A 26,561-nucleotide genomic window follows, 5' to 3' on the forward strand; every position below is an offset into this window, starting at 1 on the left:
TAGAACGTCATGACTAGTTACAAAGAAAGATATTTACAACGGAAAACGCCTACTTATCGTATTTACTCTGAGAAACAGCAAAATAAAATTCATGAAGAAGCTACCGCTGAATTCGACATTTTTATTTACTAGGTCATCAGTTTCCAGTTTACTGCTGGGTTTTAAAAGATGCTCCTAAGCGAAAACAAGGGAAGAAAGCCTATCCATGGATTAGGGGGTCGGCTATTTGTTTGGATCCAGTGAGCGGCGATCGAGGCACGTGAAAGCCGAAAGAAGGTTAGGGGCGGGAATTAGCGACTTAATAAAACTCCTAGCTCCCGAGGAAGCCAGCCGGGTGTTAGAAACAAGTAGGGCAGAAGAAATTTGGGGCTAATTAAAACAACCAGAAGACACTCCTCGCGTTAGCCAGGTTCGGGTCTCCAGCATTCGCAGGGTCGGGGGCGGGGACTAGTTCGGATTCAAATTTAAAGCGGGATGCCCGCGCGTGGCTCAGCAGGTGCATCCAGCCCGGCTTCCCGCGGCGGGCGTTTCCGCCCCTACCTGCCCACAGGGCCGGAAATTACCTAGCTGGGGAGCGGCCCCTGCTTTGTTGTTAGCGTTTCAACAGCGCGGAGAACCTTAAAAAGTGCGCAGCGGAGGGGACGTCGTCTGGCCCGCACCCCGAGACTCCACGCATCTCCACCCTCTTGGCCGCTGTGTCCCCTGCCCTTCTTTTAGAATGCCACTGGGGGAAGCCAGAGTAAAACCGGGAGGGGAGTGAGGCGGGAGGAGAAGGGAGAACTATCAAAAGGCACAAGCGCTCCGCGGACTACACTTCACAGGTTACGCAGCTATAGGGCGTCAAAGAGAGAGAGCGCATGCGCGGACTGCCTCACAGGCGCGTGGAGAAAGCCGCGCATGTGCAGAGCCCAGATGGAAAAATGAAACGAAGGGGTGACTGGCAGGTTGAGGGCGCCTCAGCTACTAAAGAGCCACAGCGGCCAGGGGGCGCGTGCGCAGAGCGCCCGAAGGGGTGGGGCTCCTCCAAGGGGACGGCCTCGCGCGCCCCCTGGCGCGCGCCCGGGGAGAGGAAGGAGCCAGAGGGGGCGGAGAGGAGGGAGGAGGCATGGAGGGCGGGAGGGGGGAGGGGAGCCGGAGCGAGGGAGGGTTTATCGACCGGGCGATTTTGGTTAAAATATTCAAAATGGCGGACGGAGGAGCAGCGAGTCAAGATGAGAGTTCAGCCGCGGCGGCAGCAGCAGCAGGTAATCATTACAGCATTTTACATATTCATATTCATACTCAACCCCGGCTCCCGCTGCCCCCCCCGCGACTTAGCATAATTTATTAGTACTCAGGATTATTATAATTAACGGCGGGGAGATGGGGGGCCGGGGAGCACGGAGCCCCCGCCGGGCGCCGAGCGGAGGGGGAAAGAGGCTTGGAGCGGCCAGGCGGAGGGGGAAGACAAGGGGCAAAGGGGGCTGCGATCCACCGCCCTCCTCCTGCTCCCGGCCCACCCCGCCGCCGGCTCGCCCGCCCGCCAGCACCGGCCCTCCTCCTCCGCCGGCCGCCGCCGCCGCCGCCGCCGCCTCCTCGCCGCCGAGCCCGAACCCGAGCGGGTCCGCGGCGGGGCCGCGGGGCCGGGGCAGAGGGAGAGGACAATAAAGACATTTTACATATTCATAGCTGCTGGGCCGGCGGGGCGCGGCGGGGCGCGGGCGGGCGACCCGGGCCGGGCGGGCGCGGGGTGGGGGGGCGTGGAGGGGGAATGGAGGTGGCGGCGAGCACAATGCCGGGGAGGCGGCGGGGCTGGAGCGGACCCCGGCGGCCGGACAGCCGCACGCGTCCTTCCCCCGGGAGCGGGCCGGGGCGGGGGGAGCGCTGCTCGCTGCGGGGGGCGGCCCGGAGGGCGGCCGGGGGTGCACCCGGGGAGAGCGCCCTGCCGGCGCCCGCGCCCAGCCTCCGCACCAGGGTCCAAGCGGGGCCGATCCCGGGGTCACGGCCCCGGGCACCTCGGCCGCGCCCCACTTGTCCCCCGTGTGGCGGCCTGACCCGAGCCAGGCCTGCGCTGTAGGTGGGTAGGGGTGAGCGGTCGCGGGCGCTGCGAGGTGGCATCGGGGCGGAGGGGGTGGGGAGCCGGCGCCAGGGTCCGCTTCCCCCCTGGGGGGCTGACCGGGTTGAAAGCGGTCCTCGGGGAAAGTTCCCCTCCGAGGGGCAGGTCCTCCGGGGCCTCCCCGTGTGCTGCGGGCCGGTGGTCGGGGGTCCCCGTGGGTCCTGGGAAAGCCCCCCGTCCCCCTTCGGCCGTGGTTTCCCGAGGGAGTTGGGCTGGAGGTGTCCGGCGCGGTCTGATCCTGATCTCCTCCTGCCCCTCCCCGCCCCCCGCCTCTGCGCTTGACCCGGACCGACGGGGCTGCGGGCCCTCGGGGGCCTCTCGCTCCGAAGCCCCAGAAGCGCCCGGAGGCCTCCCGGGAACTCGGATGTAAATTGCTGCCCTCCTGCTCCTGCCCCTGCCCCACTACCGGCTGGCCTGACAAGTTGATAATATTCTTGGTTTCCCCTCTCCTGTTGGGAGTTGGGTCGGGGCGGGGATCCCCCCTCCCTGGTTCTGTGCTCCTGTTTTCTTGCTGGGTCCTCTTGACTGTCTGGTTAGCCGAACCTCTCTCATTTGAATAATGTCTAATTCGGGGAGGTTTATATTATTGAAATGGCCGCCTGGCTTTCCCCGCCTCTCATGTTTAGTAATTCAGACCTTTAATAACAGCCACTCACAGCCCAACGCCGTGTTTATATTTTACATTCGCCCCATGTGCTTTTGTGGTTCGATATGATTCTTTTTTTTTTTTTTTCCTTGGCAATCCACAGGGCTCTGAGATCAAACCCAGGCTGTGCTGGGAAGAGAAGGGGGAGAGCTAGGCCTTGGTTCCTCTAGCAGTGGCCTAGGCCTCATGTTCTCTGCCGCTTGATTTATTTACTAATAACCAAAATGACTCCCCCCACAACTTCCACACACATACCCCTCCTCCGCGGGCAAAACAAACCCTCCTGGGGCCTTAACAGCGTTCAGACAGCTCCTAGCTAAGCATCAACTCTGTCGTGTTTTGTTTTTTTCTTAAAAAGACTTTCTTACAGTTTGGCATAATATTGCGCCTAAGGAAAAAAAAATTGCCTTTTCATTTTCAGAGGCGAATGAAGCCTATTTTGCTTTAATATAAGAAAATCACTTTGTTTCGGGGCTAGTTCACCCCTGCCCTTGGCTCCTACCCCAAGTTAAACAGTTTCAGACTCTGTAAAGGTCTGTAGTATTTGTAAAACCGGTAGTTTTTTTCTAGGAGTTCTAGAATAGCTAGGTATTTTAGAAATTTCAGTTAATAGCAAAAAATTTCACAATTTGTAAGGGCTGCGTTCCCTTTTCAATTTCTTCATTCTAATTTAAAGTGGGCTGATAACAATTTTGTGCTATCACTGTCATAAACTTGCTTATTTTAATTGTAGCACTCCTGAGAACAGAAATGGGGTTATGTTTTCTTTGAGTGTTTGTGCCATGGTTAAATGAGTGAAAATAGAAGAATAAACACGGGCATTGTGTCTGCCCTGATCTTGGAACTTACTCCCCTTCCAGCACACCCACCCCTCTTCTTTAAGTTGTCAAAATTGATTTTATGTTCTATGTAGACTTAGGGTGTTTGCTGTGTGAAAGGCAGATTAACTTTTGCTGCTTAAAGGAAACAATTTTTATTTGGGGACTTTCCCCTTGGTAAAGTTTTCATTCTTTTTTATTTTGTAGAGTTGTAATGTATTTTTTTTAAAAACATGGTGTTGCTTCTCATTGGTGGTTTTTTAAGCCCTGCTAGGAGAGGAAGGTATCAGAGAAGTGTTGTTTAACACCAGTGTGATTAACCTTTGAAATTATGTTAAGGCACTTGTTGGTCAGTTGCTAGGTACATATTTTAATCTTCAGTTTAATTGGTAACAGAATTCTAGATTTGATGGGCTAAAAGCGAGCCAGTTTCAAATAACCAGTTCTCACTGTTTTTCTTTTCTCACCTTCAGTAGGCAGGTCCTGAATGCAGTAGGAAGGAAAAAAATCTATAGCTTTCATGAGAGTATTCTGGTGAATGACTGCTTCAGAGACCTGAAGCATGAGGTTGAATGGACAAAAAACAGTAATATGATTTCATGCCTTAAATAGCATATGTTTTTGCACCCAATTCCCAAGATGTGGTCAAACTGATGATGTCATTGGACAGAGGACAAGGTGCAGTTAATTTGATTTATTGTCCTGAGGTGAAGTGTAGCAGTGAAACCTTCTCATAGGGAAACCATTTATCTCGGGACAATTTCCTTTATAGCTGCAATTTAACCACTACCGAGGCTATAGATATTTTATCCAAGGTGATAAAATGTACATTGCATTTTACAAACAAAATTTCGCTGTTATAATTTTTGTAATGCAGGAAAGGATGAGTATTGTTAACTGGCCTTATTTTGGTTGGCTTCCATGCTGTTGTAAAAATTCATTCCCTCAAATTTATCATATGGAGACTCTGGGCTTTAATAAGTCTAATCATAGGAGTGATCCATATGCATGCTTTTTTTAGATGGGTTTTTTTGTGATCCACCAAACTCCAGTAAGAAGCTGTTTCTTGATTTAATCATGGTACAGCCCAGGAGAAGAAGGAGAGATCATATTTGCCTTAGAACATATTTCAGTGAATAGAGTGAACTGGAAGAGGTTAAGGGCTATATATTTTAGGTAGAAATTATAGTGCTTAAAATAAGGTAAAATACTTCCAGTAAAGCATGTGCTCTGTAAACAGTTTTTTTAAAAATAATTCAGAATTCTTTCTGGATTTGTCTTAATTTAGTCTGGACAAGTTTGTGCATTTTATTTTGATTGATTAGTGATTTTTAATATTGTTCCACTGTTGAGGTATTGAGTCCACATATGATTTTTGACATATTACTAGGTTTTCCTGTTAGACATTTTTCATCATGTTTTTAACTAGTTTATCTTAAAGTGATGATTAAAATGTCCTGGGAATGTGGTAGAATTGCAGTGCTTTATTCCTAATTCTAACTTACGAGCCAAGCTTGATAGAGTATTTTATCATGAGTATTTGCTCATGAGCCTTCATAAGTTTATAACCTGCCTGTCTCCTTTTGCATCTGTCAGGTGGCTTCCCACAAGTTTTCAGAAAACTCGTTGTCACTTCCCTAACTTGCCCCACCTATTAATAATAATGGTACTTTTGAATTCAGGTCTTGAAAATTCATGTGATAGCTGACCAAATATTTTTAATATCTAAAAGGACCGTTCTTCCAGCCACTTCTGTTCAAGTAATTTCTGACCTCATCCCCAGACTGATTTCTAATTCCTTTCATTTTGTCATCATCAGAAATCCCAGGAATCAAGGAAAAAGCCAACAGCAACTATTAGGCTTAAATGGTGTAGTATTCTGATATATTTTAAGTTTACTATTCTCTGCATCGATAAGCAGTATAAAGCAGAAGAAATAAGATGTGTTTCATTGCCGCGTAGTTTGAAGTAATTGTTTGTCTGTTATTCATCTGGTTAGTAAATTTTGGAATAAGTTGAAGGCTCAGGATGTTAAATTGCTCTTATAAAGCCACCAGAGGTGTTTAAAGGAACCTTGAGTGTCTTACACAGGTGGTGCTAAAATGACAGAACTGGAAGTTTGAATGTTATCTTTCATAAGTATTTTCCATTGAAAATGAAACGTTTAAAGTTTCTTGAATCTGTATTGCTTGATCTTGAACTTAGGTGTGTGGGTTTATGTGTTTAGGTTGTGTTTTTAAAATTGATCTCTCACTTTCATGAATATGTTTCCTTTACTTGGAGGACTTTGATATTATGTTGTGATCTTTGCCTGATCAGTTATTTTTGTTCTGTTTTTAATGTTGAAAGCCCACAGCTTTAGTCTTCTTTCAAGCACTATTAAAATTAATTTTCTTTTAAAATACCGGTGTGTGACTGCCATTAATTTACTTTTATGCACGTGTTGGTTCAGTTGCACAGTGTTTGTGATTAATAAAGACTTGTTATGAGGCCGAATCTTAAGCAGGAATGTTTTTTTCCTAATGGAAATGATTGTGTTTAGAACTATTCAGATAATTATTGTTTACAGAACAGAAGTCGCAGACAAAACATGCCCCCTTTTTGGTCACCCAGGTTCTTGTTTCTGTTGCCTCCTTTAATGTTAAATGCCTGAGCAAACGTGTTTATTATTTATTTCTTAAAGGAAATCTAGTATCAGGTGTCAGAGAGTTAGAATGTGGATTTGATGGTTACACATCTGCCTTGCTTGAGTTTCTGCATCCCTCCTGAATGAATTCTTCCCTCCTTTTCCTTTTTTTTTTTTTAGGAAACTATTTGGGCCCAAATTTTGCTTAATTCTTATCTTGATTGTATTGCTTAAAAATACCGTTCTGAGTGGAATCAAGGTAGAAAAAGGTAATAATTGTGGCTCACAGATGCCTTATCCATCTCCTTTTGCTGAACATTTTTGCGCATTATTGACACTTTGTGAATAAAGATAATTGAGTAACTTAGGTTTATATTTCTTCTTAGAAATAAATTGGTTTTATTTTGTACTGAAATATTTCTAACTGTTCTAAACTGGCAGTGAGCCCTTACAAACTCTTTCGGCAGTAATAGTAATGGAAACAAAAATAGCGTGAGTGGAGCCAGTGCCTGACTTACTGATCCATTTACAGTATATTTAGAATTTGGAATATGAGAATTGTCTTGAGTTTCAGAACCTCTGATTTGAAGAAGCTCTTTGCATATAATGCATGTAGTTTATAGAGTTCTGGGTTCTTAACTATAGGATGTTAATTTACTGAGCATTGATGGGATATCTTATTTGTACTCAGCTCCTATGTTTTTTGTTTTCAGTTTTTTTTCCCCCCAGTTAAGCAAATACTCAACTTTTTAGTGTTGGCTAAATTTTGCAGACAGGCCCAGCAATGAACAAAAGAAGATTAGCAAACCTCTCAATTTATCAGATTTTTTTTTAAAGTACTGTCCAGGAAATAGATATTTATCCAAAAAAGGACACAATATTAATTTTTTTTAAAAGCTAATATGAAAGCACAAAACTTAGCACAATATAAGTGTTGGTAGTAGGTTTTCTTGGCCTACAGTATTGAAAGTCATTGCAAGTAAATTTATCACATGATTTATTTCATAATTCTCTGTGTAACTTTGTTGGTTTTTATGTTTGAATCATAGCAATAGTGTATAAAGTTAACTAATTAAATCAGTAAAATAATAAAAATTACGGTAGGTCTCTTTTTTTTTTTTTTGGACTGGTGAGCTTTCTCTTTGCAATAGAAGATATAAACAGGAATGTTTGGGAAGTGAACATTATGCTGTGTTTGATAAATAACTCACTTTATTTAACGTGTGGTCACCTCCTCAAGTAATGGAGTTGTACTGACTGGCTTTGTCACCTGCAGAGTGAATATACTTTTTAGAGAAAAGTGACTTAGCTATTTTCTTGTTTTAGTACACTTATTTAATAGTCTGCTTTGTGGGGGGAAAAAGCCTTTTTTTTTTTTTTTTTTTTTGCTGATTCATACTGCAGCAGGCAAGAATATTATAATCAATCTTTTAAAAATAGTTATTTAAACATTTCTTAGCTTACAAAAAGTATCTGCTGCTTTGAACCTGGTCCTATGCCAGTTGTCTTTGGGACTAACTAGGGAATATGACTCTGCTGTGGAAGACTCTGCTATGAAGTTTACTTAGCAGGGAAAATTTTAAAACAATGTATATATACATAGTCAGCCGTTCATATTGACGGGTTGGGCAGCCAGGAATTTAACCAACGGCAGATGGAAAATATTGGAAAGAAATATTCCAGAAAGTTCCAAAAACAAAAATTGAATTTGTTGAACCTGGACAGCTGTTTATATTGTATTAGGTATACAAGTAATTTAGAGATGATTTTAAAGTATATGGGAGGATGTGCATAGGTTATATGCAAATACCGTACCCTTTTATATAAGGAACTTGAGCATTGCTGGGTTTTGTTACCTGCAAAGATCCTCGAACTAGTTGCCTGTGGATACCAAGGAATGACTGTAGCTACATATTAAAATACATAATAATGATCAGAGTAGAGATCAGGGTGTGTCCAAGTTTGCAGGAACCAAAGTATCCTACCTTTATAGCTGGAAGGTAATTTAGATACCGACTGTCTTAAACCCTTTACAGATGAAGCAATGTTCTCACAGTGGTTTAGTGACTTGCCCACAGTCTCTTAACTGTTGAGTAATGGATGAGAACACAAGACTTCAGACTTTCTAGGCTCCTCCTCCCCGTGCCCCCATCTCTCCTTCTACCACATTGCTACTAGTCAGAGGAGACTTAGTAGAAGGTGAGATTTTTAGGCTGAATTTAAAAGGGCGAAAATAATTTAGAGGAATGAGAAGACAGGGAAGAGCATTGCAGGGAAGGTTGTGTTCAAGATTGTGCTGTATAGGTAAAGAATGAGGTATTTGTTTTATGTGCAGGGAGGCTGTTTGGAGGTTTTTGATGTAAGGAATCCTATGATAAGAGCTTGTGTTCTAGGATTAACATGGTGATATGCAAGATGGATTGAAATAGGAAGGGAGAGCTTGGATCCACAGAAACCAGTATAAAAAAATGGAGGTATGTGGTTTGTTGACTAATTGCTTTAAGTGCTATAGAGATACAAACATTATAAGATAATTACTGGGCCTCAAGAGGCTTTCAGTCTAATAATGATGTAATGAAATAGACAATCCACAATAAGGATGTTGAGAATATTGTTCAGTTACATCACACAGAATAAGGACCTTTGGGAGAAATTCTTGCCTGGTCGTTATAGGAAGAACTCTATTTCTGACTAGTGGTTTTGTTTTTAGTCTTTTGAACACTGAACTAATTGACTTTGTTTCCTTTTCAAATCAAAAACTACAGTATTTAGACCAAATTATTAACCTGAAAGTTTAGACAGACAGTAATGGTATCCATTTTTCTAGCTTCATTTCCAGTTCCATTTTAGGTCCTTACCTTTGTTTTGTATTTCTTTTATTGCTCCATCTTTAAACTCCTACTATTTTGTGCTTTGTGTAGACGTCTTTATATCCTTTTGGGAGCAACGCAGGTGTAAATAAAAATCACTGTAGCCATGATACAATTATACTATCTGTATTTTTATAATACCTTAAAATTTATGGCCGCACTCTCGATTTCATTAACTCATTTCCTCCTTTCAGGCAAGTATCATTTACCCATTTTATAGCTGAGTAAAATAAAGCCTAAATTAAGTGACGGTCCCAAGGTCATGTGCTTAATAAGCACCAAGTTTGTTTGAGGAATAGCGAGACTTCCAGGTTAGCTATTCCTGAGGCTGTATATTGGCGAGTGATGGAAGGCTGGCTGGAACTCTTTTATGGAGAGCTCTGCATGCTGTACGTTGGTGGTGTAGGAGTTCAGATTTCACTTGCTTGGCAGTAAGGAATCATTGAATTTTTTTGTTCTGGACCAAGCCATGATCAAAGCCCTTAATTCAAAGTGTTTAGCAGCTAATTAGGGTCAAAAGGTTACCAAGGTTTTGAGCTTAGATTATCAAAAGCAGTGCCATGAAATGAAAGAAGGGAAGTTGAAAGAGGGAGCCATTTGGCGGAATACGCAATTAATTCAATTTTAGACATGTCATTTGAGACATGATTTGGTGACTGTTATGAGGTTACAAGTTTCTTGTGAAAATTGAAAAAGTTTTACTGAATTAAAATTGTGATAAACGTATAAATATTAGGACTGAGATTTATGCTCATGCCGCTGTGTGTGTGTGGACACAGTGCTCAGCACTGTAAATTCTAGGCATCTCATTTTGGCTTTGGCACTGGCTTCTATAGTTGTTTCAGCAATAAGATGGTGATAATACCAGTGTTAGAAGGATACTGTGGGGAGTAACAAATTGATAGCAGAAGCATTTTTAAAGTACTGTAATAGTTTTTCTTACATAAGCACAAGAGTAAAATCAGTGATTTTATTACTTGTGCTGCTGCAGAGAAGAAGCTTTAGCGTTTAGATTGATTCTGTGGGGCGCCTTGCTGTAGGTTGTACATTTCCATGGGCAGCAAGCACCTCGGGAGAGGGCGGTACTCCCCTAGTAATCTTTGGAAAACTTTACAGTGGAGGTATTGCATTGTAGCAAACATAAACTTGTCAGCTTCATTTCAAGGCATTCTGTTATCTTACCCCCACCCCTGCCAATGCATTCTTATCTTTTACTAGTTCCTTAAAGAGCATGACTCAACAATTCCACCAGGAAGTCCCCTTATAGGCCCACCACAAACACAGTGTTTCTTTTATCAGATTTTAATTTTTCAAAAAATCTCCCTACAACTTTGTATTGAAGAGCTGTTCTAGGAGGGTGGCTATATTTTATTCTGATACGTGGGCTCTCCTCTTCTTTCCTGTTTCACAGTCCCGTCCCAGTTGGAGACTCACATGACCTGAAAGTAAACCCACTGTTTTGGTCAGGCTGGTGTTTGGGATGCTCTGTGAGAACCTTTACTCCCGAGCTCACACTGTCCCCTCCTTGAAATGTCATGGTGTGTGGTGTGGTGTCGTGAAAAGGGCACTGGGAGTTGGGATACTTAAGTTCTGGATCACTGATTACCTGTAACTTTGGGACAAGTTACTTCACCACTGACTTTCTTCTTCTTCTCCTTCTTCTCCTCCTTCTCCTCCTCCTTCTTTTTTTTTTTTTTTTTTTTTTTGCACTCATTAATAAGAGAGTTCTCAAGCAAAAGACCAATGGGGTTCTTTTCAAAATGAATTTTAAGCAGAAGCTTAATGTTAAAACGGGGAGTGGAGCTGTTCTGAGTGGCGTAGGGGCAGGGAAAGCTTCCTCCCTCTGCATAAGGCACTTTCACAGGGTCCTTAGGACTCCTGCTGGGTGCACTGCTTGAAAAAGGTTATCCTTGTTTATCATACAGGACCTACCTATCCACTATTCTATCTCCTCAAATAGCTGATCTCTCAAGCCTGTGCTTCTGTCCTACTTTGAATTTAGCACTTAATTTGTGTTCATTTAGCTAATTCAGCACTTCATTATACAGTCTTATTTTCTTCTGTAATTGAGTTATATAAGTAAATCTTGTCTCCTAAGAGCCTTTGGAGCAGGAACACACTGCTAGGGACAGAGCAGACATTTAGCAATTGATGTTTGATTGATTAAATTAGGGGTTCTCAATCTTTGTTGGAGTGAGAATCATCCATGGAACTTTTTCATCATGGAAAGGCACAGGGCCTACATCCTGAGTTTCTAATAAAATAGAGATCTGGCCATCTATAGTTTAAAAAAGCTTTACAGATGTCTCGGTAGCACTGAATGATTACTTGTTGCGTTTCAAGATTATTCCGTAGAGTATCTTGAACTGTGGTTCAAGATATGTGCACCATAAAGGCTCCATAGTGGAAAGACAAACTGAGAACAAGAAATTTGGATCCTTGTTCTGTCTGTAGCACTGTCTAGCTTTATGATGTGAACAAATCACTTCACTTTTCTGGCCTATTGGATCCTAAACTGGTAAATGGTGTTTTATTTTCATAGTTTGCTTTTCTTTTTAAGTTGTGGAATTCTTCAGAAGCGTCCTTTTGGGTGAAGACACAGTAAACACAACAGATGATTTGAGTAGCTTGGCTTTCTTCTGAATACCATTTTTATAGACATATTGAGTACAGAACATGACAGGCTTGAGCCTAGCTTAGCAACAAAGCTAAAGAGATGGGGGGGTCTGAAAAGGTGGTATTTAGGTTTTGAACTTGAAACATCTTACTAGAATGTGAGTGAACGAGGACAGTAAGCTTATCAGGAGCTGTAATAGTTCTCACTGTGAGCATGAACTGGATTATAATTAAGCCTCCTGACTGGTCCTTATGCACTCGTTTAATTCAGTAAGTATGGAGCTTCTTCTCTTCCTGCCATGCACCCAGCACTGGAGAAAGAGTAGTGAGTAAGACAGGTACTGTCTGTCCTTTCAAAGCTTACAGTCTGTTGGACAAATCATATGTTAAGCGACACTTCATAGTTAATTGACTAAAATATGGGAGATTCAGAATACTCTGAATAAGGTAGGGGCATAAGCATATGACACCCAATCTGGACAAGACGGTTTAGGAAGGGCTTCCTAAGGAAGCCGTGTTTACACTGAAACATGAAGAGTGACTGCAGGTTGATCACTTTAAGGCTGGGAGTAGGAAGTGGGGTTGAAAATGTTCTAAGCAGAGAGAGCAGTATTTACATAATTCTTGAAACCAGTGAAAACGCAGGACTTTCAAGGAACAGAAGTTTGGCCTGGCTGGTCCAGAAAGAGTAAGATTTAGCTGAAGAGCTGAAGATGATTTCCAAATTATAAGGCTGTTTTCGTGATCTTGGTCCTTTATAGTGACCAATACACAGGCAAAATTTGTGGAAGACGTTCTATACCATCTAACAAACGTATTCATTTCTAGTGATAATAACAAATACGTTACTTTTACCACGTCTTTGTGCCAGTTGCTAGGCTTGGTGTGCATTTTCATACTGATCTTCACAATGCCCCATGAAGTGTGTGCAGCTGTCCTCATTTTTCAGGTGAGAAATCTGCAGTGTAAAGAGACTAAGTGGCACACATAGGTCTCTGACCTATTTTGGCTACGGCAGCGTGCAGTTAGGAGCATTATTATGCTCTTAACCATTAACTTCTGCTTCAGGTCAAGTTGAATGGTGAACTGTTCAGCAGCTCTTATTTCTGAGTTTATCCTTATTGCTCTTTTGCAGTTTCCAGTTCCAGACCGAATGGTCTAGAATCAACGGTGCTCTCATCTCTGTCTTGCAATTTGGAGAGATGGACAGTGGATTACCAGATCTGATGTTAACCTAGCTTTTAGGTGTCTCCGGTTATTGATTATAAAAATATTTTGAAGCTGGTTCTGTGTAGATTGTTGATCCTGGTAACCCATAAATCCTGAACATTTTGTATTTTTGTGAAGAATTGTATCTTAAACTGAAACTATTTGCAGATATTAACATCCAGGTAATTTTCATTTGGGATATCATTTATGTATTTTGGTGATCCAATTAGCTAGACAGGAAATTAGGACTTAGTATGGTTACATATTATTTTGATTAACATGTGTTTAAAATATTTTAATGTCTCTCAAATGAGTTGTGGCTTAAAATTGATACATATACAGGCAAGTACCATGGATTTGTTTACCACTCTCCTCCTCACCGAGTTGTTATTAGACCGGAGGTGTAGCTTCCAGTTGAAGAAACATGACAGTTGATTATTGTGTCTGAGGAGAAGTCAGTCATTTAATGATGTTGGTGTTCCCAGTCATATATATACCTGGTTTAATCATGTCTGGTATCCCTTGTTTATTGTTACGCCGTTTGTGTCTGAAACATTTTTCTTTGCACTGCCGTGCTGAGGCGCACCCCTCCTTTCCCCCCTGAGTGCTTCTTCACGCAGTCAGCCAAGAATGCTGTTTTGGCAGACTGTAATATATATTCACTCATGTGCCAATCACAGTGAGAAAGGAATTGGTGAAAATCCTCTGATGTTAGGAGAGACATTGTAAACATGACGAAAGCCTGAGAAGACAAATTAACAATTTTATGAGTATTGCTGGAAGAAATCATGGTGTGATTTCAGAGGATTAGGCTATAGTGTCAGAGCCGTTGCCAGCTCGTGAATCTGGAATCACATCTTAATAGTTCTGTCCTGCTGTAAAAACCAGTGTGGCGCTGGTTCAGTGGTTGAGGCCCCTCTCCTGGAACGCGCCCCTGTGTGTTTGCAGACCCATGTGCCCCCAGGTGCACAGTGCATCCACATGTGCGCTCACACCCCAGGTGTGCCTGCCACCTCGTGGATGTACACATAATTAAAAAAGCAATCCGTGTACATTCTGCCTTTTTTCTTTTGTATGGCTCCCTAATCTTTAGGACTTACCCAGATAAATAAACAGTCTTTTTTTTATTTGCCAGGTACAACCTCTGCGTCATTTCAAGGCTAACTTTTTTGTTTTATTTTAAGATCTCTGAACTTTATTTAGTTGACTGACTTCTAGTGGCATTAAAAAACAAACGATAAGTAATTGTCTAATTATTACTCAGGGTAGCTGTAGCTGATCAAGGGTGAGTTATCTTGGGTTAATCAGAGAGGCTCAGGAAGTCAGTGGAGGGACAGTTTTTACCTTGTCTTGAAAAACTGGAAAATATCAACATGTCTGCAGGTTTCAGTCCTTCAGAGACTAACATAACCTCCCTTTCTGCCTACTAATTTTTCACAAATATTTTTCCACATCTTACTTTTTTAATGATTGTACATTATTTTATTGTATTGATGGACCAGCCTATTTACTTGTTCCTTTTTGATGTATGTTAAATTTTTTCCGTGTTATGTTATAAGCATCAATCTACAGTGTTTTATTTTTTTAAAGATAAATTCTTAGGAATAGACTATAGCATTAAAAAATTACAAGCTTAAAAATTTTATGCCCTTGAGAGAGGTACCAGTTTATATTTTGGTCTGTGATATATATTTACAATGTTTAAGCATATCAATTTCCCCATAGTCTCTTTTAAATTTTTGATATGTTGATAGAGGAAAGATATCTCATTGTTTTAATTTTCATATTTTTGCTATAAGTTGAACATCTTACTAGAGTTTTATTTCTCTTTCTGTATATTTATCAAATATAATGTAAGACAGTGGTTTCTTTCTCTTGTTCTATTGCATAGTTCTGGCCCTTTCAAAATAGTTGTGGCTTTCCTGAAAATGTACAACTTCTTGAGTATTCTCTTTCCATGAGTAGCCCCCTCCAACCTGATTAATTCCCGTACCTCTTTTGAGAAGCAGTTTAGGGATGAGAGTAGAGCTGGGGTCACACCCTAGGAACTCTTAAATATTCCTTCCGCCTCTCCCATTTCCCCCCAAACACACACAGTATCTCAGACACCTCGCTGCTGTTTCTGTAGATCCTATTCGGGCGTCTAAGTTACCACTTTTAATTATTGGTTAACTCATTTCTCTTTTTCAGAATAGCTTAAGCTCTGTGTGGTCAGGGACTACATTTTATCCCTGACATTTAGCACATACTTGCTGTGTATCTGGTACTCAACAAGTGTTTATTGAATGATTTTTTGATTCTCAGATTTTCTTCTGGCAGTGTACCTCCAGTGGCAGAGGAGAATGTACCTGTATCCTAAGAGAGCCTGGGGCTGTAACACAAAATGAAAAATTTAGTGGCCCATGTAATTTAAAATTATTGACTGAATTCTTTATTCTCTTTCATAATATATTGGTGTTTGTTTTATATATCAAATATTTAAAATTATTCAGCTTTGAGTAGAACTTACTTTCCAGGAAGATACAGCTTTTTTATCCCATGGCTTTGAGTGCTCTCCCAGAGATGTGCTCTAGGAAGCACATCTGAAGTGAAGGGAGCACCAGCTCTGGAACCAGACAGAAGTGGATTTGAATCCTGGTTTTGCCGCTTACTGACTGTGGGCTGGTGGGTTAGTTATTTAGCCTCTTTATAGTGCTTTCCACAGTAATCTGTTTTATTTAACAGGTTTATTCATAGCAGGTGTTTATTGAATGCCTACAGTTTGCAAGGCACTGTGCTGTTTTTCCCAGGTTGTGATTTTAACAGTCATGTGTTTGCCTTCATGGAGCATTCCATGAGCCGGTGTGCTCTTCTTGTGACTGTTATACACTTGCCCTTCTTCTCCTGGGTTGGTAACTAATTTCCTGTCCACCTAGCAGTGCTTCAAGGACAACCAAATTTAACTTATCTGGAACCAACTGGTGTGCAGACTAACCAGCTGAAACCAGTTTAAAAGAAATAGTGCATTTCTGAAAGACTAAGAAATGACCAGCAAAAACATGTACATATATTCTGTGTGGTCTTTTACTGACCCCTGCCTGGCGACCAAGAAGTGCTAAGTGAGTGTATCCCCTTGGTAGTTAGATGCTTTACTTGCAGACCCCTAATTCGTAGTTCATTCATAGAGAGGGGTTAGTTGCAGGTTTGCTGTGGCACTGTGGTCCTGGAGAGCAGAGCCCTACTTTGCCCTTGTACAGAAATGTTTCTCTTAGCAGAGGAAGACTGGAGTGAGCCTAACTTTTTACTCTGTCTTCTCTTAAGACATTTTAATTTTTTAATCAAATATTTAGGAGGGGAGGAGTGAAGGAGGAATGAAAAGATAATGCAGAATTGGGTAGCTTGGGAGCTCACTACCTACAAACTTGGAACTGACAGTACTCAACCTAAAATCATTTCTGTGGTGGATTGAACTGGGATCTAACCTCCCAGCAAGCTTGGGGTTTTCTGGGACATGGGGAACAGGGATTTTCAGGAATCTGACAAAAGGAGGAAGGTAATTTAACTTCTGTGTAGAGACAGCTCAACAATGTTATGTGTGAACCCCGGTTGACGTACAGCAGTGACAGCATTTTAAAGTCCCTTGGTGGCTAGGAAAGATGACGGTGACCTTGAAGGAAAGAGGCTATCTAGCAAAAACATGATCATGCATGTTGTGGCCCTTAAGCACTTTCCTAGACTATGCCAGGTTATTAGGAAGCTGAGAATCAGTAGACTTAGATTGTTGCAATGCATAGGCGTTTTCCTAATATTCGGGGGTGGGGGAAAAGCTCAGATAAGAAACAGGTTATAGTAATAGTCTGTTGGTTTTTCCAGGTAGTACCCTTTTGGACATTTTTATCAAGTAATTTTTATGTTTTATTTATCAATTGTGACTGTGTTTTTTTGTTGTTCTGTTTTTTGTTTGTTTGTTTTTGTTTTGTTTTGTTTTTTTTACTATTTTGAGTGCTACCTCTGGAATAATAAATATTTCTAAATATTGTATGCAACTTTAGCCATACAGTAAGGGTAAGTTTACACAAAATCATTCAGCTACCATTTGTCTAATTTCTATAAATAATAAAATTATTTTGAGATATTCTCTGGTCTTTCTTCTGCTCCCCTTCTTAATTTTCCTTTCCTGTTTCCTCAGTTACCTAAGAGTTGGCTGGTTTTTATTTTTTAAATCTATATATCATATTCTTATAATCCTTCCTCTCCCTTCTCATGTGACTTTTTTTTCTAATGCATTACATTTAAAAAGAAAATTTTCCTTATGATGCATTAATGCAGACTTTATCCATTGGTTTCATTTTGTCCACTCCAAAATTGGGGTGGTTTATAGAGATTCAGAAACTATATAGCAAGAAATGCAAAATAAAGATGTAAAATAAAATCAAAGTCCTAATATAAAAATCTAGTATTTGCTTTCATTGGGACACAAGTATTTAAACTTCTTTGTAGATGGTGCAAAAAAGAAACCTAGTCAGTTTATGTCCATAACTTTTCAAAGTAAACAAATTTTTGTTTTAAGAAAAGCAATTCCTGACACTTAGATCAGAAGGAAATTTCTCTTTGGAAGCCTTATAAACAGGACCCCGAGCAATGCAATGGAATGAGCAGTGGCTTCACGATAGTCCTACTATGGATACACCAACAAACTGCATAAAGCCCCTCTGTAGGCCAGATGCATCATACTGGAGCATCTTCAGTAACAGCACTTACACGATGAGGGGATGAGGATGATTCAAAACATTGTGGCTTAAAAGGGGAAGAGAGTTTGGAATAATAATTAGGATGGAGATACTGCATGTTCTTTAGGCAGTCTTTCATAAATATTCTTTCTCTCAACTTTTTATGGATTATAAGCTCTGTGAGGACAGGAAGGATATTTGTTTTGTTCATATTACTAATAGACTTACTGCCACAGTGCAGGCTATTAAGAAGTCTTTTCAGAATAAATATGCACTGGGTTTGAGCTTGTATTTTTTGGTGCTTATCATTACAAGAAGAGAGAACATGGTCTTGTTCAGGTAGATGTCGGTTACTCAGGCAGCACCTCAAAGGGCTCATTGGCAAGCCTGGTTCTCAGAAACTTGATTTCGTTACCGTACTTGTGGGCAATTGAGTTCAAGGAAACTGATGCTTGCTAACCAAATACAGGATAGACAGAAATAGAAACAATGCCTGTCTGTGTTAACCTATAAGTCTATTGGGAGAAATATAATTGCGAAGTAGACTCAGACTCTTGGCCATTCAACAATACATGATCTCACTTTAAGAGAAGTCAGATTATAATCAGAAGAGTTGCTTAGTGACTCTTTTGGTCAAGGCCAAGGAAATTAATCACTTATGCTAATGACTGGGGTGCAGATTCTCTGCTGGTTAGGGTTTATTTTGCCCTGAACAGTGCTGGAAATTTTTGTTCTCTAAGTTTCCCGTTCCTATTCTTAATTTAGCAACACTGTCCTCTAAAAACATTGTTCTCCACTGACCGAAAGAGAACACTAAGTTAAATAGTCTACTTAAAATCTGTTTTTAAATAAGGCGAAAAGGTTGAAATTCGATACCTGAATTGTTTGTGAATCTCAACTCTCCATGTTGTTATTGTTTGCCATTGTGTTAAGGCATAGTTAACTCCTGGTTGTAATAAATATGATGCTTATCTTGTGAAGTTTTCACTGATTTGCCGGAGTAAAGGACATATCTAAAAGTGCTGTCCATAGGCAACAATTAGGGTAGAAGTTCTAGTGCATACTGCAGGTTGTACATACATACACAAACTGCTCTGGTGACTTAATAGTTGTATTTTGGCATTGTAGTCAAATTTGAGACTCTCATCTCACCTTTCTTTTATATTAAATCTAGCAGTTGCTGGGAATGCTTGAAGCAGAATACATAGCACCTTGAAGAACAATAAGCTTTGAAAAGTGATCACTTTAATGCAGGCATGAAAATTTCCTGTTAGCATTAAACTAGAATGTAGGAGCCTGCAGTGATTGAAACTAACATTAGGTAGAGGGCCAGGTGGTAGGTATTAGGACAGTTGGTTGTCCATTTGAGGGGAAAAAAAATTGTATGTCAGGATCGTACCTTTTGCCATACGTGAAAATGAATTCTGGAGAGATTAAAGATTTGAATGTTCAAATTAAAACTCAGAAAAGTACTTGAACAAAAGTAGGAATAATTTTTATTTAGTTTTAAGCACGGAAAAGCTTTTTGACACGACGTACAACTCAGATGCCATACAATGAAAAGATGGATAGATTCTAACTATGTAAAATATTTAAGGTTCTTCCTGCCAAAAGATTCTACAAATATAATTAAGTTGTATAGGAGAAAATATTAGTAGCCTAGCCTATAGGAAAGATAGAGTTAATTTTTCTTACTGTGTAAGTCCTCTTAAGCATCAATAATCAAGGACAGATACCCCAGTAGAAAAATGATCAATGTAAATGAATAGGTAATTCACTTAGAATAGGGATCTAAACATATGAACCCTGATTAAGAGCCTTAGCTGTAAAGACAGACCCTTCTTCAAGTCAGTTATAAAGAAACAGAAGAATGAATTGGAAAATGTGTGCTTTTGTAGGGTAGTGGGGAAATTAACATGTTAGGGAAAAAGAGTTGAATATTGGCTATGATTTATAGGTAATTTAGAAATGTTGAGATATATATATATATATATATATATATATATATATATATATATATATATATTTAAAATCGTGAAATAGTTGAGTAGAGAAGGGATTCCCGCTATTCCTGATTTAGTATGGAGGACAGCAGATAAATGATTTGAGTTTATGCCTCACCTAAGCTTATGTAATAATTGTTAATTTGTTCCAAGTTATGTGTCTCATAAATAATTGAAAGTTGAGTATTGTCTCTTTTTTTTTCTTTCTGGTGCCTCCTGCACAGACATCTTTAATAAAGTGCTCCCAGAGTCCTGATGAAGGTCCTTTTTTGCAATGGTTTTGAAACCCTTCCCCAGTAGAGTTTTTCAGTGTTATGTTTATGGGAATATCCTTTCTGATTCAGAACTCAGTTTCTGGAACTTTTGCATTAGGGACTCCTTGTTTTGTAATGAAATTGTCACCCAGGAGATAGCAGTTGACCTCTCCCCCTCCTTTCCTGTTTTGCTCATCTGCCTCTCATTGGCCAGTGTAAAACAATAACCTTAGCAGAACAGTCTCTTCCATTATAGCTCATTTGTCTTCTTACAGGCATGACTCCAAATGGTCTGTAGAATCCTTCTTCTAATGCCAGGTGAAATAACTAAATATTTTATTTAAAAAGAAGGAATCTGAAATCTCCTTGCTTCTAGCTACTGCTGGGCTGTAAACATTGCAAAAAGATGTCAGCAAGAAGTTACTTAAGCAAATGAAGTGATGCTGTTACAAGAATTTGAAAGCAAAATTTGTTGTGAATCAGTAAGCTGACAGCATGGTTTGTTGGTTGAGCTGAAAAATTAACAGGCAACCTCTGTTGGCAGTATTAGCTTGAGATGGAATGGTTCTGGGTACTATAAAATAACAAGTTATCAACTTTTTTTTTGGCCCGTGTGACAGGCACTGTGCTAAGTCTTTTGCATGAATTAGCTCACTGAATCCTCACATCAACACTATGGTATAGGTATTGTTGTATCTCTGTTTTGTAGATGTGGAAATTAAAGTGCAGGAAAATTATAATTTTCCAAAGTTAACATCCTTGGAAAGTGGTGGACTTAGTTTAAAATATGATTAAGTTTTGGAAGAAGATAATGGGCAGGGGGTATAGCTGCTGGGGGAGGGAAATGGGAATGGGCCTCAGTGGAGGGGTTTACCTTGGATGAGAACGTGTAAAGAACAGGGGTGTTTTTGCTTGGAGGGACTCCTTCCCCAAGTTCAGTCCATGCCTAATGGGTAGTACTAACTGGTCCGGCATTCAGGATTGTGTTCCTCCAGTCAAGTGGTTGGTTCAAGGTGGGCAGTTTCTCGAGTGAAGCCAGTTACAGCTTTTATCTTTGCTTGAGCTAAGGAGGATGCCTCCTGCCACTCAAACCTAGGTTGACAAGAGGCAGGAGTGGCTACACTACTCTGGCACTGTGTGAAGCCTGAGAAGGCAGTCAGAATAAGAAGAGAGAGAGAAAAATCAGGTCTTGAAGATTTTGATTCAGTGTCTATAATGTGCTCTACTTTACTTCTGGCTATTCCAGTTTCTTGAGCAAATTAAAACCCTGCCCCCTTTTTTCTTTAGCTTACCTCAGTCTGTATTAGGGTTCTTGTCCCTCGAAATTGATAGAGTCCTAACTGATAGAGAAATTATATGTACACACACACACACACACACACACACTTTTTTTTTTTTTTTTTTTTTGGCTGAGGCAGGAGAACAGATGGTGGAGATAACATGAGTTTTTAGATGAATTGGTGAGGATATTCACACCAAATAACCTTTTGTTCCTAAGTTATTTGAAAACAGAAGTTAAGTGACTTGCAAGCATCTGACAAGTGATAGCTGAGACTAGGATTCAGATCGTGGACTTCAGTTCAGTGCTCTTTATACCATGTTATGTCAGTTATGCAAACAGAAAAGGTAGGAAATGGTGGTCTTTGGATGAGCTGCCTGTGGATAAAAAGAAAAATGCGTTTCATCTATTTTTTCATTGTTGTATTTGAAGAACTCTTTAGGATAGAGCAGTACAACGGCTTTCCTGGTGTGAAGAGCCTCGGTGAGTATCTGTTGATATATTTGGGTCTGGGTACGCTGGTTATAGCTACACAAATCTTTATTTTGAGGCAGTCATAATTTTGAGTTGCTTCAGGGAGAGAGGTGCTTATAAAGCAGTAAAATCCTGTTTGAATGTAGCGGTCTCTTTTCACTGCCTGGATGTGCTTGTGGAAAATGTCTCCCTAGAACCTTTAATTTTGTTCCTAAATTTATAACAGAGCCACTTCTTGATGCTATCTGTTGCCCAAGGTACTTCTGGTGATCAGATTGTTATTAAGTTGGGTAGGTGAGTCCTGCAGGGAACCGTTTATTGTTTTGTACAAGAATAGGTGGTGCTGAGGCATCATGTCTCATTTTGGGCATCAAATGGTCTCTTACTTTAAAATCTGACACTGGCACTGCTTTTTCTTTGATTTAAACAGAAAATCAGCAAATGCTCATCTGAGCATGAGAAAGATATCATTAAAACAACTTCTTTTAAGGCATTGGCTCTATTTTACTCTGGAAAATAAGAACGAGAAAGCACTACAGTAACATTAAGTATACCTATGTCCAAATGATGAGAAGTGGATGGCATTTTGGCCTAATGTCAGTTACTGTAATTCTTTCCCCTGGAAAAAATAGCTTTCTTTTGAGCCCCAGTATCGATTTTCAGTTGAAAATGTTAGAAATATACAGGGCTGAAAATACATTGTAGCTTCAAATCTAAAGAAATTTGCTGAGACGTGAAATAAAGGCTTTATCAAACACTATTTGAGGCAGAAGAGGCAGAGAAAATGGAAAACATAGACTATAAATGATTGGCTTTGTAGGAGATAGTAAGGGATCTATTCAGACAAGACTTTGCCACCTCGTGTAATGATAATGGCCAACGTTTATTAAGTACTGACGGTGTGCCAGTGTGCTTAACTCTTATCTTAATAATACTCAAGAGTCTTCAAGACAGGTGGTATTTCTAACCCCCATTTTACAGAAGAGGAATCTTGAGACTTAGGTTCATAACTTGTCCGAGGTTTCATAGCTAAGCTAGGTGTCAGAGCTGAGATTTGAACACAGGCAAACTGATTCTCATGACCCACTTTTAACCAATATGCTCTGCTACCTCTGGTTGTGTTGTGACTCCAGAAGTGACCACAGGTACAATTTTACCTCATTTGCTGCTATTTCTCATACCTTGGGTGCATCTCCATCTTTTTTGGGAGGTGACCTAGGGGATGTGAATCAGCAACTCCCCCTCCCATTCCATTCCCTTCATACTGCTTCCTTTTCTGAATGTGCCGCACTGTGTGGGATTCTTGGGCATTTTTTGACAACCTGGTCATTATCTGTCTCAATCCTTTATTTCCTTTGTAGCACTTAGTATAAATTGCAAAGACTTGTATAATTTTAATTATTTCTTTATTTACTTTTTTGTGTCTTTTCTTCCTCACTAATAGTAGTATCCAGTGTTTATTGAGCTTTTCTTAATGGCCAGGTGTGTTCTGTATGTATTAGTTTTATTATTTCTAACTACAGCTCTTTCAGGTAGATACAAATGAGGACACTGAAGCATAGAGAGTTTAAGAACTTGCCTAAATTTACGCAGCATTTAACATCTAGAGCTGTTGGTCTTAATTAGAAGCTGGCAAACCTTTTCTGTAAAGGACCAGATGGTAAATATTTTAGACTTCATAGGGCAGGAGGCAAAATCAAGGATATGATGTAGATACTTATGTAACAAGAAAGAAAACAAATTTCCATGTATTTTAATTGAAGAAATTTAAAATATAATTAAGCAAAAATTTTCAACACAGGTTTGCTTTTGAAAAGAATAGAATTATTTTTGGAGAGGGATAGCCTTTTGCTTCATTGGGGTTCTAAGCTAAGTGTTCCTATCATCAAATCGATTGCAAATATTCTTCAGCAAAAACTATTCTTAGCTTGTGGACCGTACGGAGACAGGCAGCAGGCCAGATTTTGCCCCCAGTGTGTAGTTCGCCAGCTCCCGTTACTAACTGCTGCTCTGCCACTTAACTCTCACTAACGTGGCGGTTCTCAGCCCAGGGTGCAAATTAAACTGACCTGGGGAGCTTTGAATTAGAATTACTGCCAATCACTGTTCTAGAAGCTGGGCAGGCAATGACAAACACAAGACAAATCCCTGCTTTTATGGAATTAGCTGATGTTAAGTGCTAAGTAGAAAAATAAAGCAGGGAAGGAAGTATAGGCAGGATGTGTTGAGAGGGTTCAGTTTTAGATAGGGTGGCTCGGGAAGGTCTCACATAGGGAACCCCTGTCTACCTCTCCCCAGGGGCATTTTCCTCTAAATCCTGAGATAACCACCATTCTCGTACATATGTAAATATATTGCTAAACAATGCTTTTGAAGTGTTGTATATAGTGTGATAACATTTATATATTTTTGTGCAGCTTACTTTTTATATGCAAAGTTATTTGTCAGATTTATTCGTATTAATATGTATAGCTCCCATCCATTTATGTATCAGCTATCTATTGCTTTGTAACAAACCCCAAAACTTACTGACTTAAAATAACCACTGTTTGTTGTTGCTTATGAGACAGTGGGTTAGCTAGAGGATTCGGCTGATCTTGGCTAGACCTGCTCATGTGTCCATGACTTGCTGCTGGTTGGCTGAAGTTTGGGTAGGTTAAAATGATTTAAGTGGAGACTGGTTGTTACTGCTTCACATACTTCATCCTGCAGGAAGCTAGCCCGATCTTAATCACCACACTGGGGAGCAAGGGTTATAAGAGAGCAAGAGGAAGCATGTAAGGCATCGAGACTTAACCTGAGAACTAGCAGGACGTTTCTTTTACTGCATTCTGTTGCCAGGGCCATCCCAGATTTGAGGGATGCAGCTCTTGATGAGAGGAGGGGCAAAGGCATGTTGCAAAGTGTCATGGATACAGGGCAGGGAGTGATTGTGGACAGTGTAGCAAACAATCTACCTCAACTCATTTTCAGTACTGTATAGTATTTTATTGAGTGAATATGCTGCAGTTGATTTATTCATTCTTCTGTTGATGGGCATTTCTACTGTCCCCAGTTCTTGGCTTTTATACACAGTGCTGCTGTGGATAATCTTGTATGTATCTCTTTGTGTATATGGGCTGCAAGAGTTTCATTAAGGAATATGTGTTTGAGTGAGTATGTGAGATGGTTGCACAGGTTAGTGTGAAATGTGTATGCAAATAATACACCTAGAAGTGGAATTGTTGCTTTGTAGAGTGTGCACATCTTTAGCTTTACTAGAAATTGCCAGTGACTGTATTTATTTATGCTATTGGTACTATAGTTCTCCCTGTTCCACATCTTTGCCAGAGTTTTTTAATTTTTTTTTTGCCACTCCCAGTGGGTGTGAAATCGTATCTCATAGAGGTTTTAATTTATATATTTTTTATTGTTAATGAGATAAGCAACTTTTCATATGCTTTTGGCCATTGTGCTTCTTCTGTAAATTGCCAGTTAATGTATCGTGCCCATTTTTTTAATTGGATTGTTTTGTCTTTTGCTGATTTGTTGGGATTTTTTTGGATTCTAATCCTTTATTTAGTTATATATGTTTTAATATTCTTTCTCAGTCTGTGCTTTGTCTTTGCAATTTTTAAGTGGACTCTGGATGAACAGACATTTTTAATTTCAATGCTGTTGGATTTATCAGCCTTTTCTTTCATGGTTTATACTTTTTATGTCTTATTAAAGGAATCTTTCCCTCTTCCATGTTCAGATTCTCTTTTGTCCTCTCGAAGTTTTAAAGTTTATGTTTTCATATTTGGCCTAGAATAAGTTTTTGTATATTTTTGTATATGGTGTTAAGTTAGGATTGTTTCTTTTTAATATTATGGATTTCTGACTCTCCCAGCACAATTTGTTGAATTTTTCTCTCTCCTCTCCTTTCATGCAATGCCAGCTCTGTTATTCGTTGAGTTTCCATGTGTACATGGGTTCTGCATTCCCTTTCATATTAATTTCATATATAGAAACGTCTAGTTTTCACTTTTGAAGCTGGCTCTTTTTGTTTATAGTGTATTATTGCCTAAGACGTGCCCTTAATTCCTTTGGGTAATAATAATAATATGTGGCACTTTTTTGGTTGCTCACTGTATACTAGATTAGATTATACTTAGTAATGCTCTAATACATTTGGTCCTCATGATGATACTGTGAGTTAGCTATTTTTGTTTTCGTTTTACAGATGAGTAAACAGGCACAGAGGAAGACTGCTTAGCTGGGATTATGAACCCAGACCAGCTGGCTTCAGGGTCTCAACTTTAAACCACTGTGCTATACTGTTTCTCATTTAAATGAGCTTATAAGTGACTTTTCTAATTTGAAACATTTAAACAGGAGTAAGAGCAACTTCCAGTCAACTATTACCTCTAAAATTTGCCAGATTGTTAGAATGAGTCAGGCAGGGGCCATAAAGATGTATTGCAGTTTCTTTTTGGAATTTAATTTGGCTTCCTAAAACGGTCGTTTTTGAGATTCCCCCCAGTTTACCCTCAACAATGCATGTGAGGAAGATGTAGAAAATAAGTGCGGGTGCTTAGTCAATGCTTCTTTCTTTTAATGTGACCTCATTTTAATAAGACCTGACCTGAGCAAGAAGGGCAAATTTTATATTCAACATAAAATTTATGAGTATTTTGTACAACAAAATTGTTTAAGTACATACTTTGTTCAGAGAATTACAGGAAACAAGATGAATCAAACAGTTCCTGCCCTCAAAAGGAGTATGCTCTTAGAACAGTTGACAAATTATAAATGCAGTTGTCTGTTTTTATACGCATATGTACCCACCTTAGCTTCACAAAAGGAGGCGGCTAGAAGTTGTTTATAACTTAATTGGGGAGATCAAACATATAAGGGAAAAGTCATTCAAGATAGAATGCAGTTAAATTACAAAGCACTGGGGATACGGGTGGCTGTAGAAATGGAAGAAATCATTTTGCA

At 40.1% G+C, this 26,561-nt stretch overlaps 1 protein-coding gene across 1 annotated transcript in view; it reads left to right on the forward strand.

Moving 5' to 3' along the window:
- The first annotated feature begins 1,181 nt into the window (after positions 1 to 1,181).
- The window catches only part of POU2F1 (POU class 2 homeobox 1), a 146,812-nt gene continuing 121,432 nt past the window's right edge, over positions 1,182 to 26,561 (forward strand). The window contains exon 1 of the mRNA XM_010984450.3: positions 1,182 to 1,244. Coding sequence (XP_010982752.1) covers positions 1,184 to 1,244 — 61 coding nt within the window. The 5' untranslated portion in view covers positions 1,182 to 1,183. The remainder of the gene's footprint in view (positions 1,245 to 26,561) is intronic.

The sequence above is a fragment of the Camelus dromedarius genome, chromosome 23 (assembly GCF_036321535.1).
Source record: "Camelus dromedarius isolate mCamDro1 chromosome 23, mCamDro1.pat, whole genome shotgun sequence".
Lineage (NCBI taxonomy): Eukaryota > Metazoa > Chordata > Mammalia > Artiodactyla > Camelidae > Camelus > Camelus dromedarius.